The 19,798-nt window shown below is 62.6% G+C and overlaps 1 protein-coding gene across 2 annotated transcripts; it reads left to right on the forward strand.

Annotated features, from left to right (window-relative positions):
- The first annotated feature begins 5,298 nt into the window (after window positions 1-5,298).
- SIPA1L3 (signal induced proliferation associated 1 like 3) lies at window positions 5,299-19,793 on the forward strand. Of its 2 annotated transcripts, none has more exons than XM_070764206.1 (20): window positions 5,299-6,788; window positions 7,126-7,256; window positions 9,651-9,839; window positions 9,972-10,146; window positions 10,232-10,335; window positions 10,581-10,738; window positions 11,352-11,928; window positions 12,021-12,295; window positions 13,784-14,035; window positions 14,148-14,297; window positions 14,934-15,079; window positions 15,396-15,505; window positions 15,592-15,950; window positions 16,219-16,413; window positions 16,552-16,714; window positions 16,895-17,075; window positions 17,171-17,314; window positions 17,833-17,965; window positions 18,225-18,309; window positions 18,412-19,793. In XM_070764206.1, exons 1-20 carry the CDS (start codon window positions 5,426-5,428, stop codon window positions 18,559-18,561), a joined length of 5,040 nt encoding a protein of 1,679 aa, XP_070620307.1. In that variant the 5' UTR covers window positions 5,299-5,425; the 3' UTR covers window positions 18,562-19,793. The 2 variants fall into 2 exon arrangements, with proteins under 2 accessions (XP_070620307.1, XP_070620306.1); XM_070764205.1 differs by having other exon boundaries at window positions 5,334-6,788; window positions 16,552-16,711.
- The last annotated feature ends 5 nt before the right edge of the window (window positions 19,794-19,798 follow it).

Here is a 19,798-nt window from a genome sequence, read left to right on the forward strand (position 1 = left end):
TGGGCCTGGACCATTTCTGGATCCCACCTGAGGGGGGGCCTTTGGACTGTGGCAGGGAGCAAAGTGGCTGCTTCCTGAGACGTGGCTGAGAGTTGGGCCACGTGCTTTATGAAGGGGGCACCCGGGGGGTGCCGTGGCTTTCTGCTCGGCCTTGTGGTGGTGGTGGTGGTGGTGGTGGCCCTGAGAAGACCGCCATGGTGTGGAGCAAGGTTTCCTCTGTCCATTCTCGAGACAGGCCAGGTGCCTCTCACGCTCTTCCAAAGTGGCACCTGAAAAGTGGGCCTGCCCATTGGGGAAAACACGTGGCGGGACGTCCGTGGTCGCTGCAGGCCAGCCCTGATAACATCAAAGGCGGGGGGAGATTCCTGTGTGAGCGGAGGAGGCAACAATCGCTCCCTTAAACAAACAGCCACTCCTGCCCGTGTTTGCCGTGCCCGCATTCCTCCTCAGGCACCTGGCAGTGGGGTGGGCAGGCGGTCCGGAGCCTCCGGGACCCCCTGCCCAGTGGAGGGAGGGAGGGAGAGCAGGAAGGGCTCAGGGCCCGAGGGCGAATCCTGCTCTGCCCAGGAGGGGCCACCACGGGGGACGTGGTCTGTAAGTGGCTCCCGAGATGAGGGCCTCTCTGTCCCTCTTCAGAGCTGTGAGCTGGGGTGGGGCTCGGTTCTTGAGGGGGGGCAGGCACCCTGGAACTTGCAGTGTGTGTGTGTGTGTGAGAGAGAGAGAGACACACACACATACACATAGAATTCCAGCTCCTGTGGTGGGAGCTGCCCCTTCCTGCCTGCTGCACCAGAGACCCTCCTGGTGGTTTTTGGGAAGCAGCAGGGCCTTGTGCCCAGGAGGCTCCATGGGCCTTCGGCTCCTTTTGCACAGGGTGGGGGGGCAAGACTGGGGCAGCAGGAGAGGGAGCAGGGCCCCCCTTGGCTTTGGCCGCAGGGAGGCCTGGCGTGGTCTTCCTCTGGACAAGGGCTGCTTTCCCCGAGTGGCCCTGGAGATTTGCAAGGAGGTTTTCTGAACCGTTTGTGATCTTCTGTTAGTGTGTGTATATAAAAGGGGGGAAGTTTCCAAGATTCCTCCCCCCTCCCCCGGCCGATTCCTAAGGAAGTGTTTGAAGCTGGTATATGCAGAACGATTGTGTGATTGAAGCTGACAGGAAAGAACTCCTCCCTTTGAAGAGAGCAAGAGCCCTTAGACTTATATACCGCTTCCTAGTTGCAGCCCTCTCCAAACAGTTGACAGAGTCAGCCCCTGGCCCCCAGCAATCTGGGTCACCACCGTCTCAAGCCTTCCATCCTTCCAGGTTCGGTAAAATGAGGACCCAGATTGTTGGGGGCAAGAGGCTGCCTCCGTAAGCTGCCTAGAGAGGGTTGGAAAAGCGGGTGCATAAGAGTCTAAGGGCTCTGACTAGTTTACCCACATCAGAAGCCATGGGAGGCTGAGTCCGCCTGGAGCCTGGTGCAGACAGACAGCAGGCGGTAGAAGTAGCCTGCAGTGCTGCACTCTAGCCACTGCGCCACCACGGCTCATGGTAGATGGAGAGAGGCTGAGACTCTCCTTCCTGCTCCTCTCCTTCCTCTTCCTCCCCCCCCCAGCTTAGACCTCCATTGTAGATAAAGGTGGGTCTGATTGAACCAAGATCAGCTGAGACACCTGTTGACTTTTAAGGCTAGGTGAGCACTCGCCCGCCTGCCCTCTTGCAGGATTCCTCGGGGTCTTTGCCCACCGCTGCCTTTAGCGCGGCCACCAGCTCCCAAAGTTTAATCCTGGGGGAGCACCTCTCCCGCCTGCCAAGGCTTTTGTGGGGAAGGTGGCAAGAAGCCCCTTTTGGGCAGGAGCTGGAGTCGACTGGCAACGCGGGGGGTGCTAAGCTGCCACCGCCACCGCCACCACCTTGGGATCGCTCCGTTGGGTGGCGCTGGAGCGCAGCTGCCGTTGCTTCCAAGAGCTTTGCAAGCTGTTTCCAGCTCAGACTTTGGGTCCTTGTGAATGCCAGGGTAAAAATGGACTGCGAAAGAGTAGCCGGGACCCCTGATTTGAAACCCCAAACATGGATGTTGATTCCATTTGTTCCAAACATTTTCCATGCCAGACCATTCATTCAGGAGGCCTGGCTCCTTCTGCCCAGCCTGGGGGTCTTTGCAGGGGGCTGAGTGCTTGGCAGTGCCCGACTGGATCCCCCGTAACGCAGTCCCTGGTCAGCAGCCATTCAAAGTCGCAAACCGTCCTCCTGGTAGTCGTCTAGTTTGATTTGGGCGCTGGGTGCCTGCGAGAACTGCAACATTTCGTGGGCACGTGATGTCCACTTGCAGTTTACGGCTCCTGGCAAGCAAAATGGGGAAGCCGGCCGGGGTCGCCAGTGGCCATCACGCTTAATGGCCGCATGGGACACACTTTACAATGGCAACTGGAACAGCTGTCGTAGGTCAGGGTGTCTCATGACGCTGTGACTCCTGGACCCAATGGTCAACTTACCCAAGAACAACAGGGTTAAATAATAAGGCTTAAATAAGGCCAAGGAGGGTTTAAGGGTTTTTAATAGGAAAGTGGACCCAAGAACAAGGGGACACAATCTGAGGTCAGTTGGGGGAAAGATCAAAAGCAACCTGAGAAAATATTATTTTACTGAAAGAGTAGTAGATGCTTGGAACAAACTTCCAGCAGACGTTGGCGCAACTTCCAACGCTTCCCCTCGCCCAAGACCTCATTCTGACCAATGGCCTCTCGGAAGCTCCGCGGGGCCCTCTCCTGGCCAAGCTGGGGCAAGGCTGCTGAAGACCGCTTGATGGGGTAGCTGGCATTGGGGGGACCCTTCCTCTCTCTTGTGAGCTGCCCCCCCCTGCATGCCCTGTGCAGAGGAGGAGCAGGAGCAGCCCCCCCTTGGGTCTTGTTGCCTGGCAACTGGCCGTGTGCCAGAAAAGGGGGCGGCAGGCAAGGCAAGCCTCCCCCCCCGCCCACCAATGGTCACATGTAGCCTGGGGTGGCTGGGCTCTGGCCAGGAGAGGGCAGCCAGGAATCCTGCTGCTTCCCAGCAAGGGGGACGTGGGGTCTTGTGGGGTGGAGGGTGGGTCAGCCGCAGAGCTGCTCTTGTGGCCCTGAGGCCTTTGACCTGCCCAGTTGGGGTGAGGAGCCGAGAGCTGGGGGCACAGCCAGGCCAGCGGGCTTCCTTCCTTGTTCGCAGCCCCCCCACCCCCTCGAGGCTTCTGCTGTCCTTGGGAGTCAGGCAGGCACGGAAGGGGGGCCGCCTTTGCCCCCTGGGCTGCTGGGCCCTTGGATTCCTGGGGGCACAGTCTCTTTAGCTGCAGAAGCGGCTCAGTATTGGCACATGGGCGTTCTGCCTGTGGTGGCCCATGGCTGGCGTGGCAGGCGAGGAAGGCTTAGGAGCCCCTTCCTCCTCTGGCTTGCTGAGGGTCTCCTCTCAAGGAGGCAACGGGCTCGGCCCTGGCCTGGCAGTCTGGCTGCCTCTCGGGGGCCGTTGGGGGAGAGGCAGCTCCTTCTCTTTGGACTGGCTAATGTAGTGGCTAATGCCAGGCCTCCGAGGCGGGGCTGCCCGCTGGGGGGCCGGAAGGGCCAGAGTCGGGCACGCTGGGCCAAGGAGAGGCAGGCAGGGCTGGGCAGAGGCAGCAGAGACCACCCCTCGGGGTGGAGGGCTGAGTGGGCCTGCAGCACGTTCCAGGCTGTGTGTCTGTGGGGGGGGGGGAATCCGTGGGAAGGCACAGAAGGCACCAGGCCAGGCTGCCCGGGACTGGTGAGGAGGGGGGCGCACTGGCCCTTGAAGCTGCCCACACGCTCGCCTGCCAGTGTGCAGCTCTGATCCTTCCGGCCATTTATAGAGTCGCTGCTCTGGCGCCTGACACCCCAAGTTCCAATTAGGGGTGGGGGGAGGTGAACCCGACTTGGCATTGGGCTCAGCACGACTCCCTCCGCCCGATGGGGGCCGGCTTTGGCTTCCTTTCTCCCAGGCGTGGACTCAGGCCAGCCTTGGTGCCTGCCACCTCTTCTCTTTCTACCCCTCAGATGCCCCCCTGACCGGCCTCCCCCCACTGCCCCACTATGGGATGGGGTGTCTAGTTTTGCCCCCATGGGAGCAACTCTCGTTCTGGGAGGTGGTTGGACCTAAAGGGGCTGCAGCGGCTTGCTGGCCACAGGCTTTGCTGCCTGGGTGGCCTTGTCAGGCAAGAAGCCCTGGAGATGGGCCTGCGGAGGTGGGGATCCTCCTAGGCTGTTCCGGGGGTAGGGGGCTTAGTGGCCAGAGGTGCCTCTGTGGGGTTTGGTTCCTGGGTTTTCTGTCCTTTGGCTCCTGCCTGTCTCCTGGGGGCCTGGTCAGTGGAGAAGCTGGGGTGCAGCCTGTGGCTTCCTCCCTCTGCTGAGCACCCCACTTCGGCTGTAGCCCCCTAAGGAATATGGGCTTTGGAGTCCGAGGTCCCCCCAGGATGTGGAAGTCAGTTGGCTGAGATGGCCTCTTCAGCTGGCCAAGAGTGTTAGGTTCTTAGATCGTATTTCCTTCTGCTTAAATAAAATTCAGGCACCAGGGCTGATACTTCACGTCCTGGTTCTGTGGCAGGACAAGATAGTTCCCCACCCGCGTGTCTTCGAGCAGCCGTCTGTCCTGCACCCGACTGGGGGCTCTGTGCAGTGAATAGGAAGACCGCTTCGGCCTGTGGGAGAATGGGGGTTGTGGGTGGAGGGGAGGCTGGCAGAGGGCAGGATCCAGGCCGGGGGTGGGAGGGGGAGGAGGGGTGCGCTGGGGAGGCTCCCCCCGTGCGCCTCTGCCGTTCTGTGCTTGCAGGCCTCCTTCTTGGCTACGGTGCCAGGGCTGTGGCTAGCAGAGCGTTGTAGTGTTGTGGGTCGTTCCAGAGTTGTGATTGAAGTAGGCAACTATACAAATCTTTGAGATGAAAAGAGTAGGAAAGGACACCCACAAACACCCAAAGCTTTGCTTCATGCGGGCAAAGGCAAGCGGCCACCCACTCGGTCCCCACTTGCCTCCGGACTTTCTCAGGCCTCCAGATTTAAGGGGAATCCAGGCAAAGTCAGCCCACCCCACCCACCCCCTCGTTTACTTAGCAGGACAAGGGCTGCCCCAGATAAAACCCCTCTGGGCAGTTTGGACTTCCTCCTGGCCCAGCCCAGAGCGTCTTCCAGAAGAGCTCTGACCCCCAGGAGCCAGGGGGGCTGCCCTGTTTCCTGCCCCAGAGCGCCAAAGCTGATGCTGCTTCTCTCTTTCAGAATGTTCCCTGTTGCCGGAATAGCGGAAGCCCGGCTGCTCTCGTCGTTCTCCAGCGCTGGGCCTTGAGGACAGGACAGGGCCAGGGCTGCCCAGAAGCGTCTCAGTGTCTTCCCGCCCCCCCCCCCAACGCTGGCTGTGCGGTGCCCATGTCCCCATGGAGATGAGGAGCGCCTTCCCGCAGGGAGCCCAGCCCAGACTATGACAGCATATCGGCCTGTGCATGAGAGCTGCGATGTGGGGGGCCGGGACTCCACGGGGGGGAATTACTCCTCTCCAGGGCCCTGGTCCCAGAACGGCTGTTCTGTACATGTGGACGATACATCTCCTTTGCGACCGGCCACCACAACCCCCACTGTGCCAAAAATGGGGGTGCGGGCCCGGATTGCCGACTGGCCCCCCAAAAGAGAAGGGTTGAAGGATCCATCTGCCCCCAGTGCTGCCAAGGCCCCAGAGGCCCCGGGCCCCACGCTGTGGGAGCTTCAGAACGGGCAGCTGCCCAGGGAGGCCCCCCTCTCCTCGGGGCCAAGACCTGCCCGGCGCCTGGCTCGGAGGAGGTCCAAGGACACGGAGTTCCAGGATGGGTGGCCGCAGTCTCCCGGCAGGGCGTTTCTGGCGCTGAGGAACAGGAGCAACAGCGAGGTCACCCTGAGCGAGTGCGACCTGGAAACTGGGATGGAGCCCTGGGGGGCCCGGCTGGCTGGCGGCCTGCCCCTCTTCCGAGAGTACGGCAGCACGTCCTCCATCGACGTGCAGGGCCTCTCTGAGCAGAGCTTCTACGAGATGCTGAAGGAGTTCCGGAGTGGGAAGGCAACGGTGGGGCAGCGGCAGTGGCTGGTGGATCCCTTCCATACTGCCAGGAGCGCCAAGGCTGAGTCCCGGGCGGAATCCGGGCTGCCTCTTCACCCCAAGGAGAAACCCCGCAAGAAGGGCCTCCGGGCAGAGGGCGGTGGGGGGGACTCCATCTTCCGGAAGCTGCGGAGTGGCCGGGCAGAGGGAGACGGCAGCAGGGCCCTGGGGGAGGCGGAGGAGGCGGTCCGGGGCTGGCTGTGCCCAAAGGGCCTGGCCCACTATGATGTGCAGAGCCTGCTCTTCAACCTGAACGAGGTGGTGGCCAGGCGGCTCTGTGTGGCTCAGCGGAGGAACACCACCACAGGTGCTTCGGCCGCCTCCGCAGGCTCAACTGCTGCCGTCTGCAGCTTGGCCGGCCCGGATCCGCCCAGCACCTTCTTCAGTCCTGAGGACCTGAACTCCAAGGAGAATCTGGAGCCTGATCCTGGAGACAACAGCAGCAACAGCCTCCTGCTCAGCTGCCCCCACTTCCGCAATGAGATTGGGGGTGAGGGGGAGCGCAACATCAGCTTTTCCCCTGCCGCCTCCACGGGGGGCTGTGGGGAGGGGGCCTTTGCAGAGACAGCCCCGGCCCCCTATTGCACCAACGCCAGCATCTGTGTGCTGGAGACGCCGCAGGAGCTGCAGCACAGCCTCCGCCGGTTGAAGCACTACAGCATCGAGCACGTGGATCTGGGCGCCCACTACTACCGGGACTACTTCTCTGGCAAAGGTGGGTGCTGTGGGGCTTCTCCACTTGGGGTGCTGGAGGGTGGGTGGCCCCTCAGGAGGAGGCGGTTGAGGATGAGACTTAATCCCAGGATGGGTCTGCATGAATGGAGACAGCAACCCCGGACTCCTCCTTCCCATCCCCCCTGCCCTTATTTACCCCTCGTATCCCGTTTGCCTTGGGGCTGTTCTTCGCCTCGGTGGGGCAGCCAGGGTTCTGCCTTGCCGGAGGAGCTTTGGCACCTCTGCCGATGGGTGAATAGTGGCTGGACCTACGCGGCAGTGGAGGACTTGATGCTCAGGATGAGCAGCTAAGGCCATCTTCCTCTCTGTCCCATCAGAACATGTCAACTACTTTGGGGTGGATGAGAAGCTGGGCCCCGTGGCGGTCAGCATCAGGCGCGAGAAGCTGGAGGACCATCGGGATTACGGGCCTCAGTACCAGTACAGGATTATCTTTCGCACCAGCGAGGTCAGTTGTTTTTCCTGGGAGCTCAGCAGCGGCGGGTGAAGCTGCAAGATTTGGAACCTGGTGGGTTTTAAAAAGATCTCCAAGGGTCGGTGGGCTTTAATCCCCATGAATTCCCAGAGTGGCTGGGAGATACACCCCTTCCTGGTGAGGAGAGGCTCAAGCGGCATCTTTGGTCTTCTCGACTGCTGTCCTACCTGGACATCAGGAGGACAGTTGGTCAATGGGGATGCAGCTTAGAGGCGGCCTTAATCCTTCCCGTGGGAGGGTTCGAATCCCACGATGGGAAGGGTCCCTATGGCCAGGGCCTCGAGTCTCCCTCCCATACTGAAGCCTGCCCAGCCAGACCATCTCTAAGAAAGGGGGGGGGGGACAGCAACCGAGTGGGGGCTGGCAGGCAGCTGTAACCTCCATCCTTTTTCTGCAACGTGGTGTGTCTCTGTCCTGGCTCCTGCTCCCTTCTGGAGGGGTGGTGGCCCTCTTTCTGGCCCCTTCCTGGATTTCTTGCAAGGCTGAGGTCCCCCTTCATTGCAGCAGGCAGTCTCTGTCCTCCTGACCCTCCTCAAAGGGTGGGGTCTGGGCAGCAGGTAGGGTCTAACTGGTTTACAATGTACAAGTGACCCATGATGGTTTGAAGATACAGCTGTGGCCACTGCAGTGTCCCACGGTCGCAAGATAGTGACTTGGACGCTTGGCCAAATGGCAGTCACGGCATGCTGGGGTCCCACCATTCCCACTCACGGCCTTCACTGGGGAAGCCGGCAGGAATTGACAGTCAGGTGAGCACAGGTGGCTGCCACCAGATGGCGCTCATGTAATGGTTGCAGCCAGGACAGAAGAACGCCATCGTCCGCCAGTCCAGTGGCGCAACGTTGTGTGTTGCTTAACGGTGGAGATCCTAGTCCGAGGTGCCACCAGTAAGCAAGCCCTGCCTGTGCAGATTGGACCCTGTCCGACCTGAGCTGGCTATTTCTGAAGCAAGTCCATCCGCCCTGTGTGTGGCAGTGAGATTGGTAGTGCCAGTTCCTGTCTGGGAGGGGCACTTCTGCTGTGCCCAGCATTCCTCCGTTAAAAGGGATGGAAGGGCAGCCGGAGTCCAATGTGGGCCCAAGTTTCCCAAAGGGGCTGTTTTGGCCCTGCAAGGACAGTCTGGGTCATTTGTGCCCCCTGAAACCCCCAACTGTCCCTTTGCCCAAAGGTTGAATGCGTTGGACCCGGGCAAACGGTCTGAAGTAGTGAAAGGTCTCCACGTGGCATCTTGATTTTGGGGGTGTGGGGGGGGAGGTTCCCTTCCAGGGCCAAGGGGGCCTTGTCTCTGAATGGGGGGGGCAGGGGGTCCTCGTGCTGCTCCTGCACATTTGCTGGTGTAAGGGGAAAAAGGTTTCCTGGGCTCTTGCAGGATAAGAAGAGCCTTCTCTGTGGCGGCCCCAGCCCTCTGGAACCAACTCCCCCCAGAGATTAGAACTGCCCCCACCCTCCTTGCCTTTCGTAAACAACTTAAAACCCACCTCTGCCGCCAGGCATGGGGGAATTGAGATCCTCTTTCCCCCTAGGCCTTTACAATTCTATGCATGGTATGTATGTATGTATGTATGTTTGGTTTTTTATATTAATTGATTTTTAATCATCAATACCAAATTACTATTGTACACTGTTTTATTGTCGCTGTTATCCGCCCCGAGTCTCTGGAGAGGGGCGGCATACAAATCCAATCAATCAATCAATCAATCAATCAATCAATAAATAAATAAATAAATAAATAAATAAATAAATCTGTTTTATTTATTTATTATTATTTATTTATTAGATTTGTGTGCCCTTCTCCCAAGACTCGGGGCGGCTAACAACAATATAAAAAGACAATGTAAACAATGCTTGTCCTGGAGAGGGCAGGAATGGGGCCTTGGGCTCCTTCTAGCCAGGGATTATGAAGCTTTTTTTCCTTGGGTGCCGAAAGAATGTGGGTGCATGCTATTGTCCATGCGTGAGTGCCCACACCCATAATTCAATTCCTGGGGAGCCTCCGCAAGACAAAAATCAGATGGCCAGCACACACATGCACGTTGGAGCTGAGCTAGGGCAAGGGTTCACGTGCCAGCAGATATGGCTCTGCGTGCCACCTGTGCCACCCAGGCCATAGGTTTGCCATCACTGTTCTAGCCTGTCCAAGAGTTGGGGGTTTCCTCTAGAGCTCCCGTCCCCCACATAGAAGGACCTTCTGGAAACCTCTCTAGGGATTTCTGGGCTCGATGGCCCTTCTCCTCCTCCACCTCCTCCCAGAGGCCTCCCCAGTGTAGAGGATGTGGCCCACTGGCCCAGGGCAGAAGGGGCTCCTGGAGAAGAGGGGAGCCCAGGTGGGCCTTGGCCTCATTCCTGCCTCTCTTCCTGGCCCTGCAGCTGACCACCCTCCGTGGTGCCATCCTAGAAGACACAACACCCACCGCGGCCAAGCATGGCACCGTCCGTGGCATCCCCCTGAAGGACGTGCTGGAGCACGTGGTCCCCGAGCTGAACATGCCCTGCCTGCGCCTGGCCCCCAGTGTGCCCCAAGTCTCTGAGCAGCTGCGGAAGCTGGACGAGCAAGGAGTAAGCGCCCCAGGGGCGACCTCGGGGTGGGGGGTGGGGGAAGGCTGGCTTGCCTGCCTGCCTGCCATCCGGGAGGCCCTGTTCTTTCCCCTGGGCTCTGAGAGGCCTCCCCCTGCCTTCCCCCCCCCCCAGCTCTGCAGGAAACATAAGGTGGGCGTCCTGTACTGCAAGGCCGGCCAGAGTTCGGAGGAGGAGATGTACAACAATGAGGAGGCCGGGCCGGCCTTTGAGGAGTTCCTGGCCCTGCTGGGGGAGAAGGTCTGCCTGAGGGGCTTCCGCAAATATGCCGCACAGCTGGACACCAAAAGTAAGTCGGTCCGCAAGTAAGCCGTGTACCTGCTCGCTGCGGGACCGAGCCGCCTGGCTGAGTCTCCCTGTTGCTCCCCTCACAGCCGACTCCACCGGCACTCACTCCCTTTACACGACCTACCAGGGCTACGAGATCATGTTCCACGTCTCCACGATGCTCCCCTACACTCCCAACAACAGGCAGCAGGTACCGGGGGCGTGGGGGGCAGGGGGCCACCTGGCCCAGAGGAGAGGGGAGACTGGCCTTGGGGGTGGCAGGGCACCTACTGGGCTGCGGGTTGTGGGGCTCAGTGGCCTTGGCTCTTCCTTTCTCTTCTGCGCAATGAAACCCCTCCTCCCACCCCACTGTGGGGGGCAGTCCATGTTTCCCAAATATCTGGTGGGGCTCCGGGCTGCCTTCCCAGGCCCTCCAGTGCCACCCTCCTCTCCCAGCTGCTGCGGAAGAGACACATCGGGAACGACATCGTCACCATCATATTCCAGGAGCCGGGGGCCCTGCCGTTCACCCCCCGGAACATCCGCTCCCATTTCCAGCACGTCTTTGTCATCGTCTGCGCTCAGAGCCCCTGCACGGAGGGCGTCCGCTACAGGTAGGGCTGCGGGAAGGGGGGCCGGCAGAGTCTGGGCTTGGCCACATGACCAACAGAGCAGAGGGGGGGTCCTGCCAGGTCGGACCAGCTCTATAGAACTGGCAACAGGAATTTCCCCCTGCTTGCCGAACCGGCAGCAATGGCCGGACATGCCCCTGAACTGGCTCTCTCGGCGGCGCCATCTGGTCTTTTGCTTCTGTGCATGCGCAGAAGCTGGTTTTTGCTTTTGAGCATGTGCAGAAGCTAGGTTTTCAGCAATGCACATGTGTGTGTGTGCACGTCCATGTGGCACAGGAGGAAGCAGACCGGCAGCCAGGTAAGTCAGGTCCCACCTCTGGAGCAGAGTCTCCAGGCTTTGATGGCATCATGGCACCAGTGGGACCCCCCCAGCCCTCCGGATAGGCAGCCTCTTTAGGACGATGGATGGGGGCTGCAGGTGATCGTCGCAACTCTGGCTTCTTGGGCGGCTGATCCTGTGATCTTGGGGTCTCGGATTGAAGCGGGCCTTGGTCCTGTTCCCTGGGATTGGCCCACAGGGAACGGCTGAGGAGTGACTGGGCAGCGACTGGGCAGTCTCAGCCACAGGCTTGTGTTTTCGTTTCCCTGTCCCAAGCGTGGCGGTGACTCGCTCCAAGGACGTGCCCCCCTTTGGGCCGGCCATCCCCAGCCAGGCCACCTTCCACAAGTCGGATGTCTTCCGGGATTTCCTGCTGGCCAAGGTGATAAATGCCGAGAATGCCGCCCACAAATCAGAGAAGTTCCACACCATGGCCACACGCACCCGTCACGAGTACCTGAAGGACCTGGCTGAGAACAGCGTGACCAGCACCCCCATTGACTCGGCGGGGAAGTTCAACCTGATCTCGCTGGCCTCTAAGAAGAGGGAGAAGATGAGGGCCCGGGCCGGGGCTGAGCAGCAGAGCGCGGGGGCCCTCGTGTGGCGCGTTCTGGCCCAGGACTACTCGCAGGGAGCAGCGATCGAGGGCCTGCTGGGCATCTCCAATGAGTTCGTGGCCCTCCTGGACCTGGCCGCCAAGGAAGTGGTCTTCAACTGCTTCTGTGCAGACGTGATCGGCTGGACACCGGACAGCTGCAGCCTGAAAATTTTCTACGGACGGGGGGACCATATTTTTGTCCAAGCCCCAGAGAATAATCCTGAAGACGTTAAAGAGATTGTGCAGAGACTGAAGGTTGGTAGCACCCCGTCCACTGGTTAGTTAAGGTGCCCCACCACTCTGGGTGGGATTTCTGGTCCCAGCCGGGGTTGTGTTCTTTCACCCAGGTCATGACCTCTGGTGCTGAGACCGTGGAGATGACCCTGCGGAGGAATGGCCTGGGGCAGCTGGGGTTCCACGTGAAGTTTGACGGGACTGTGGCCGAGGTGGAGGACTACGGCTTTGCCTGGCAGGCAGGCCTACGGCAGGGCAGCCGGCTGGTGGAGATCTGCAAGGTGGCCGTGGTCACCCTGAGCCATGACCAGATGATCGACTGGCTGCGCACCTCTGTCACCGTGAAAGTGGTGGTGATTCCACCACATGAGGACGGCGTTCCACGCAGGTGAGCCTCTGCGCCTGCAGGCAGGATTAAGAAGGTGCCAGGGCCACACAGGAGGGGGCAGCGGCCGGGGAACAACGGGGGCCCCCTGGCTCAGCCAGAGACGGATGAAACCCTCTGTCGTCTCACAGCAGAATTGAGGCGCTGAATAACCTGGATCTCTTTCTCCCCATAGTCTGTGCAGTGGGTAGCCCTGTGTGGGGCCGCAGTCTGCCCTGGGGTGGGGCGGGGGGTATTCCGGCCTCTGCTGGCCTTGGTGGGTGTTGGGAGCTCCTCAGAGAAGGGGCTTCTACCCTCTTGGGCTGCAAGGCTCCTCTTGGGTAGCGGTCCCTGCTTGGTCCAGAACCCCTGGGCGAAGAGAGCGGGCTTTTGAGAGGGAGCCCCTGTGGGCAGACCCTGCTGGGATGGCTTCGGCAGCTAGTGGGAGGGGCAGGGGCCGGCATTTGGGCTGCTGTTCGGGAATCCCAGCTGACTCTTGGAGTGAAACGGGGGGAGGGAGGGCGGCTGATGGCTCCTCAGGTCAAAAAGGGGGTCCAGGGGCTGAGGGTGCAGCTGCTCGGACTGTCTGCCTTCCTTTTAGGACAGAGTGCCCCTGCCTTCCATCTGGGCTAAGAAGCCGCTGAAGGCGCCTGGAGGGAGGCAAGGCCAGTGGGCCTCTCAGGCCTGGGGTGGCATCCAGGCTTAAAATTCGGCCGGCCATGCAGTAAGGGGGCTCTGGGGGCTCAGCCCTCCTCTGCTGCCTTCTGGCTCCCCAGTGATCACGCCGGCCTGGGGAGGAGGGGGGAGGAGGTGCCCCCCCCGGCTCCCGGCTTCCGATCGGGTTTTCCGGGTGTGGTTTGCAAAGCAAGTTGAGGCACCCGGTGGCTTCCCGTCATGCCTCCCGCCCCGCCTGCTCTGAGCCGACTCCCGCAAGGCAGCTGGGCCGTGAGAGGTGGTGGCGCTTCCACTGCATGGAGCGGGGAGGTGGGTGGCAGGCGGGGAGGGGCTGGCCTGGGGGAGGCGGCCCAGGGTCCCTTCCTGCCAAGGTGCCCTGGGCTCTGAGGCGTCTCCCGTGTTGGCAGCTGCAGAGCCGGCTTGGGGGCCTCTGCCTGCCAAGAACTGCACGCGGTGAGTGGAGGAGGAGGAGGAGGAGGAGGAAGCCACGAGGAGGCTCCTTTCGCACCCACCACCTGCCCAGGATACCTGAGAAAGGGGGGGAGGCTGCTTTTGGCGCCTGCTTGGCCAAAGGCTTGGTTGGGGGTGCGGCGGACGACAGGGCCTGTCTCTCAGGCACTGCACGGCCAGGAGGGGGGGTGAGCCGAGGGCCTGGGCAGGCTGTGCCAGCCACCGCTTGTGTGTCTTCAGGGGGGCAGCAGGGCCCCTGGTGCAGGTCCTGAAGTGGGCAGCTGGCAGGCAGGACCAGGACCAGGCCAACCGCTGTGCCTGCAGCCTCTCTGCACCAATCCTGGCCCCTCCTCCCTCCCTCCTTCTCTCTCTTTCTCTCCCCCCCAGGGGGTGGGCGGAGACCCTGAAGATGAGCGCAGTGGAGCCCAGGGTGGAACCCGAAATCCTGCCGGGGGGCTACCGGCCTCCATTCCGCAGCAACCCAGCCTGGCAGTGGAGCGGCTCTGCCACCCACGGCTCCTCCCAGCCTCCAAAATGGGCTGAGCAGCCAGCGCCCGGCCAGTCCCAGTCCCTCACCAGGACCCCAAAGCAGAGCGCCCTGGCCCCTTACCGCCAGGCCCAGCCGCTACATGGCAAAAGGTGAGGAGGGGTGGGGCATGGGCCTGGCCATGGTCAGCCTGCAGGGTCCGGGCCAAGATGGCTTTGGGGACCTCTGCCCTGCATGACCCCTGTGTTCCCCCTCCCCCTCCAGGCCTGCCAGCTTCCCAGAGACCCCCCGCGCCGTCTCCTCCCCCCAGAGCGGCACAGAGAAGAGCCCATCGTACCGGCAGCCCTCCGGAAGCTTCTCTGTGCCGGGCTCTTCGGAAGGCTCCTTCGCCTGGTACAAACCCTCGCCAGACAGGTATTGGGGGGGGGGGGTGTCCCGCCCGCTCAACCAGCCTGGCTGTTCCATCCCACAGATGCTCTGGATTCTCGGGGGGGGGGCTTCTTTGCTGAGTAGCGGTTTGCGTCCCACTCCAGTTCTGGGGGGAGGGGGGGAAGAAGCAGCCAGGCCTTGCACGCCCACCGGGGCGAAGGGCAAACCGGACCCCCAGCCGCCTCCTTTGCCTCCCTGGGAGCTGCTCCCTCTCGGAGCCGTTTGCTCTGGGACCAGGCCGAGGGGCCGGGTGGGGGAAGGGCCCCTCTGGGCTGCCAATGGCTTCTGTGGGCTCCCAATGTTGACCCCGCCCCGTTGCTCCTCAAGAGAGGGAGGGAGGGGGGCCTCTGTCTCTGTGGACCCTTGGAGGCCGAGGGGCGTTCGGAACCACACCGGAAGGCTCCAGGCTGCTGCCCGGGGTCCTCTCATCGTCCGAGAGCCGGGCTTGGCCCTTCGGCTAGCCTCCCAGCCCTTCCGGGCGCCCACCCATGGAGGAGGAGCTGGCTCCCCTCTTCCCTCCCTCCTGCACGCCTGGTATTTTTAAAACCTGCTAACAAACGGGCTGGGTGGTGTTTTTCCCAGCGTGTCGGTGCCATTCTCAGCTGCCCCCTTTTCCTTCAGCTCTCTGCACAGATACGCGGCCCCACTGCGGCCTCTGGGGCCTTTTGAGCCGTTCTGTCCCTCTGAGGTGACCCCGAACGGAGACGCATCTTCGTCCGGTGGAGGGCTGGCCAGCCAGGAAGGCACCATGGAGAGGCCCAAGCCTGGTGAGCGCAAGGGGAGGGGGGGGCTTTGTTCGGGGGTGGGCCTGGGCTGAGGCTGCCAGACGTCTGGGGGGGAGCCCAGCCATGCCCCCCCCAGGCACCAAGAGGGCTGCCCTTCCCAGCATGGGCTGGTGCCACCGCTGCCTCCTGGCATTGGGGGATGGAAGCCCCGCCCAGGAGGCGGGTGGAGGGAGAGTGGACCTCTGTGCTTGGGCGTGGCAGAGGCTGGCCCTCGGGGGGGGGGGGGAGCCGGAAGCCAGTTGCCTCCCCCCGCAAAGGAGGGAGCGGCTCCCCCTGACCCTTCCCCTTGCCCATCCAGAGCTGCTGTGGCCCATGCCGGGGCCCTCCAGATTCTCAGCGCCTGCCGGGAACAAGAGGCCCGGCCTGTGGGAGCTGCCTGGCAAGGACCCTCCAGAGCAGCCTTCCAAGGTGAGCGGGGGCTCCTGGGGCCGCCCACCGGTCTCTCCTCCCACCCCTGAGTGGCTGACACCCCTCCCCCTCCCCTCCCCCTGCAGGGCGAGACCTCCAGCAGCAACACCCTCTCCAGCAACGCCTCCAGTGGCCACAGTGACGATCCGGCCGATCCCGGCGACAGCGCGCCAGAGCTCTGGGCCAAGAGCGGGGTCCCCAGCAGCAGCGGCGGCATGGAGGCCAGCGGAGCCACCTCCCTCCGGCGCGACCGTGTGCCTGTGTCTTCGCCCCTCTTTGGCCCCGCCCTACCTGAAGGCCAGAGCAAGAGGCTGGAGGCAGCCTGGACTGCTGGCCATTGGGGCCGCCAGAGCTGGAACTACGGCCCCAGGGCCTTCGGGAAAGGTGCTGGGGGCCCCACCAGGGGGGGCAAGAACATCGCCCCAGAACCCTTCTGGCAGGCCAGGTAGGGGACCCTGCGGCTCCAGCCCCAACATAACCGGGACCCTGAACATGCAGGGGGGCTGCGGGCCTGTGGAGCTGATTTTCAGAAGGGGGGGGGCTCCTGGGTGAATGGCCAGCCCTTGACGGCAGCCCCAGGCCTGATTGTTCCAGGCATGGATGGGGGGGGGTGCTTCCCTCCCCGCCCTGGAGAGGGGCAGGGGCCTTGTGTCCAGGGGTGTCCCAGGCGCTGCAGACGGAGGGCCCCCCACAGACTGCCGTCTCTCTTTCAGCCCCGGTGGCTCCAGGGCCCCCTACCCCACCCAGGCCTACAAGACGCCGCCAGCAGACGGCTCCCAGCTCTCGGCTTCTGTGCCCAAGTCCTTCTTGTCCAAGCAGAGCGGCCGGAACGCCAGGCCCCAACCGGCTGGGTGGAAGAAAAGCCCCGAGGCTTCGGCCAGGCCGGTCCCCTTTGCGGAGCCCCAGAAGTGAGCTCCAGCAGGGGGCAGCAGCGAGCTCTGCTTTGGGTGGTGCCAGGGCCGGCTGCTTTGTCTTGGGGCGGGATGGAGGCTTCTGATCCAGACTGAGGAGGGGGATTGACACGCCCCCCCCCGATCTGTCCGCAGAGGAATCGACGTGAGCACCAGGAACGTCTTTGGGCAGCCTCGCCTGCGAGCTTCTCTGCGGGACCTTCGCTCCCCACGCAAGGCCCCCAAGTCGACCATCGAAGACGACCTGAAGAAGCTGATCATCATGGACTCCAGCAGCCTGGAGCAGGAGGAGGAAGTGGTGCGGGCGTGGCAGAGGGGAGGGGGCAAAAAGAAGTGGGGACTCTGGGTCTCAGGCAGGGGAGGGGTGGAGCCCTGGCAGCCTTTGGCCACTGGGGGAGACGCCCGCTTGGGGGGCAGGAGGAGAAGAGAGCCGCAGCGTTGCTGGGTCTCTGAAGAGGGTCCCCACCTTCCCCCGCAGACCCACCAGAAGACCCTCCAGCGGACCCTGTCGGATGAAAGCCTGTGCAGCGGCCGGCGTGACCCCTCCTTCGCCAGCAGGGCCTGTTTTGAGCAGCCCCTCTGCAGCGACATGCTCTTCACCAGCACCCTCCCTGGGCGGAAGCCAGCCAGCAGTGGCCGGGGGGCCTCCTTGGAGAAGGGTACGGGGGCAGCCGGCAGGGGGCGCTTGGCTGGGGACCCTTTTTCACCAGCAGGGTCCGCTGACGAGCCCTTCCCCCTCCCTCCCTCCCTGCAGCCCCCGTCTCGGCCTCTGAGCTCTCCCTGACCGAGGTGCACGACCAGCCACTTCGGCGCTTTGATCCCGCCCTGATGCCCCTGCCGGACACAGCCGCAGGCCTGGAGTGGTCTAGCTTGGTCAGTGCTGCCAAGGCCTACGAAGGTAACTGAATGGAAACACGCCAGGGATAAACATAAAGATAAAACACAAAAAACGGCATCAGGGCAGACGAGATGGACCCGGAGGCCTTTTTCCGCCGTCAGTCTTCTAGGGTTCTATGCTTCTCAGGTGCGCCCTCCTGCCCCCTCGGCGCCCGGCTCTCTGGCTCGGCACGGCTGAGCACTGGCAAGGGGAGGGCGGGTGAGGCGGCCTGCTGGCATACCGAGGGTGGGAGGGGGCCTGGGTGGGGCTTTGGCAAGGACTCTCCAAAGGGGGCCCCCCTTCCCTTCCCACCACCCGGGGGTGTCCTGTGGACCCACAGGCAATGTGCCGTCCCCTTAGATGTTCCCCTTGCCCCAGAGAGAGGCTCCCAGGACCTGGGCAGGGGCTGGCCCCCGGGGGGGGAGCCCCTCCGTCTGCCATCCGATTGGCAGGGGGCCCTGTCGGGGCAGCGGTGCTGCTTTGGGGGGCGGTGGGGGGGCTGGCAGTTGGTGGACTCCCCCTCCTTCCCTTCCCCCCAGTGCAGAGAGCGGTCTCCCTCTTCTCCCTTCACGAGGTCATGCTGAGCCCAGAGGGGGGGCCGGCCAGCAGCCCCAGCCTTGGCCACCTGAGCCTGGAGAGGCAGCCAGCACCGTCTGCGGTTCCCGCCTTAAGGTGAGCAGGGGGCAGGTGGGGGGCAGACCTGTCTTTCGAGAAGGGGGGGAACCTCAGCAAGGAAGGGCCAAGTTTGGGGGGGGGGCGGCGCTGGGGCCTTTGAAGTCTGCCTGGGCCCTGCTTGGCAGGTGAACCTCCTCCCAGCCCCCTCCCCCCGGCCTTGCTGTGTGGGTGTGGGGCCCTCGTCCCGGCCAGCAGAGCCTCTCCAGGGGCCCCCGGCAGGCCTGGCCCCTCACAGCCGCTCCGCCCGCCCCTGCAGCCAGCAGCCCCCCCCGGCCGACCTGGCGGGGAAAGTCTCCCACCTGGAAGCCCTGCTGAAGCAGCTCCACAGCGACCTGCAGAAGGTGAGGGGCCGGTGGGAAGGGCTTGGGGGGGCCCCAGGGGGGGAGAGAGGGAGGGGGCGTGAAGGCGAGGCTGCCTGCTCCTTCTTGCCCCCCCCCCCGCAGGAGAAGCAGGACAAGGTGGTGCTGCAGGCGGAGGTGGCCACCCTCAGGCAGAGCAACCAGCAGCTGCAGGAAGAGTCCCACTCCGCCACCGAGCAGCTGCGCAAGTTCGCCCAGATCTTCTCCAGCGCGGTCGACAAGGAGGAGCTGTGAACAGCTGGGGGTGGGGCTGCAGGGGGGCGGAGGACAGGTGTGGCACCTGCTCAGGTGCCCCCTTGGAGAGTCTGTGGCCAGCGCCCCCGACCCCACGCGCCCCCCCTCCATGCCTTGGCTGGGGAGAGGGTCTCTCTCGACACGGGGGGGGGGTGTTCCTTAAGCCGTGGAGGGAACAGGCCAGCCGTGCTCCTCCCCCCGCCCCCCAAGTGAAGGGCCGTCCGAGGGCCGGTCATTGTCCAGCCAGCTGGGCGGCCGAGGGCAGCCACGCTTCTCAGAGCACTTTCTCACAACTAAATTATTTTCTAGGGAATGCAGAGCACCTCAGGAAGTTAAGAGAAAAGTTTAAATGTCTACATTCTTTATAAAACACTATATTTGTATGAATGGTACGGTTTGTAACCTTTTGCAATTCCCGTGCATGCCGCTCAATTCAGCCCCCCGGGTTCCTTTCCCGTCACAGCAGGGATTGGGCCCAAAGCCATAGAGGCCCCCAGGGGACCCTGAGCCCCCCCTGCCTCCACCATGCTCAGGCTGAGGGGCCCCTTCCAGTGGGGGGGGTGGAGGAAAGGGGGGTGCGCTGCAGGGCCCTCCTCCGCTGAGGCTTCTCCTGAGAGCCGCCTGGACCACTCCTCTGCCCCCGTCTGATCTATGCCAACACCATCCTGTCCCGGGGTGCCCCCCACCCATCTGCCAGGGTTTCAGGGAAATAAGGGAGATCAGAGGGCCCCTGACTTTGGCCTGGCCATGGGGGCTGCAGGCGACCTCGCCGCCCTGCCACTCTCGCCTTAACTCTGCACGGGGGCCGAGGGGCTCCCGTCTCCTCTTGGCCCCCAGTGCTGGGATGCCACCGGTGGAGACGGCCGTCAAGGGGCCCTCCAGGACCCCCCTCGCCCCTCCTTGGGGGGAGATCAGTGCTAGCCCCCCCTCCCACCGCCTCTCTTCCGGGCTCCTCACCCCAGAAGCCTTCCCAGGTGTTTTTTTAAATTTTGTAGTGGGACCTCCCTGGAATTTGTATCCTAAGGATCCCCCCCCCCTTCTAGAAAGAATTGGTTGTGGACACAATGTCCCCTGCAGCTCCTCATGTCCATCGGTTGTATTACGTGTCTGTTTTTAATTTTATAAGAATCTTTGCAGATCAAATCTGTATTATTTAATTTTGCTCTGTCTTAAAGCTGCTGATGGGGAGACGCATCAGTTTTTGTAAAATAAATTCTCTAATACTCTGGAAATCTCG

This window comes from Erythrolamprus reginae, chromosome 11 (assembly GCF_031021105.1).
Source record: "Erythrolamprus reginae isolate rEryReg1 chromosome 11, rEryReg1.hap1, whole genome shotgun sequence".
NCBI lineage: Eukaryota > Metazoa > Chordata > Lepidosauria > Squamata > Dipsadidae > Erythrolamprus > Erythrolamprus reginae.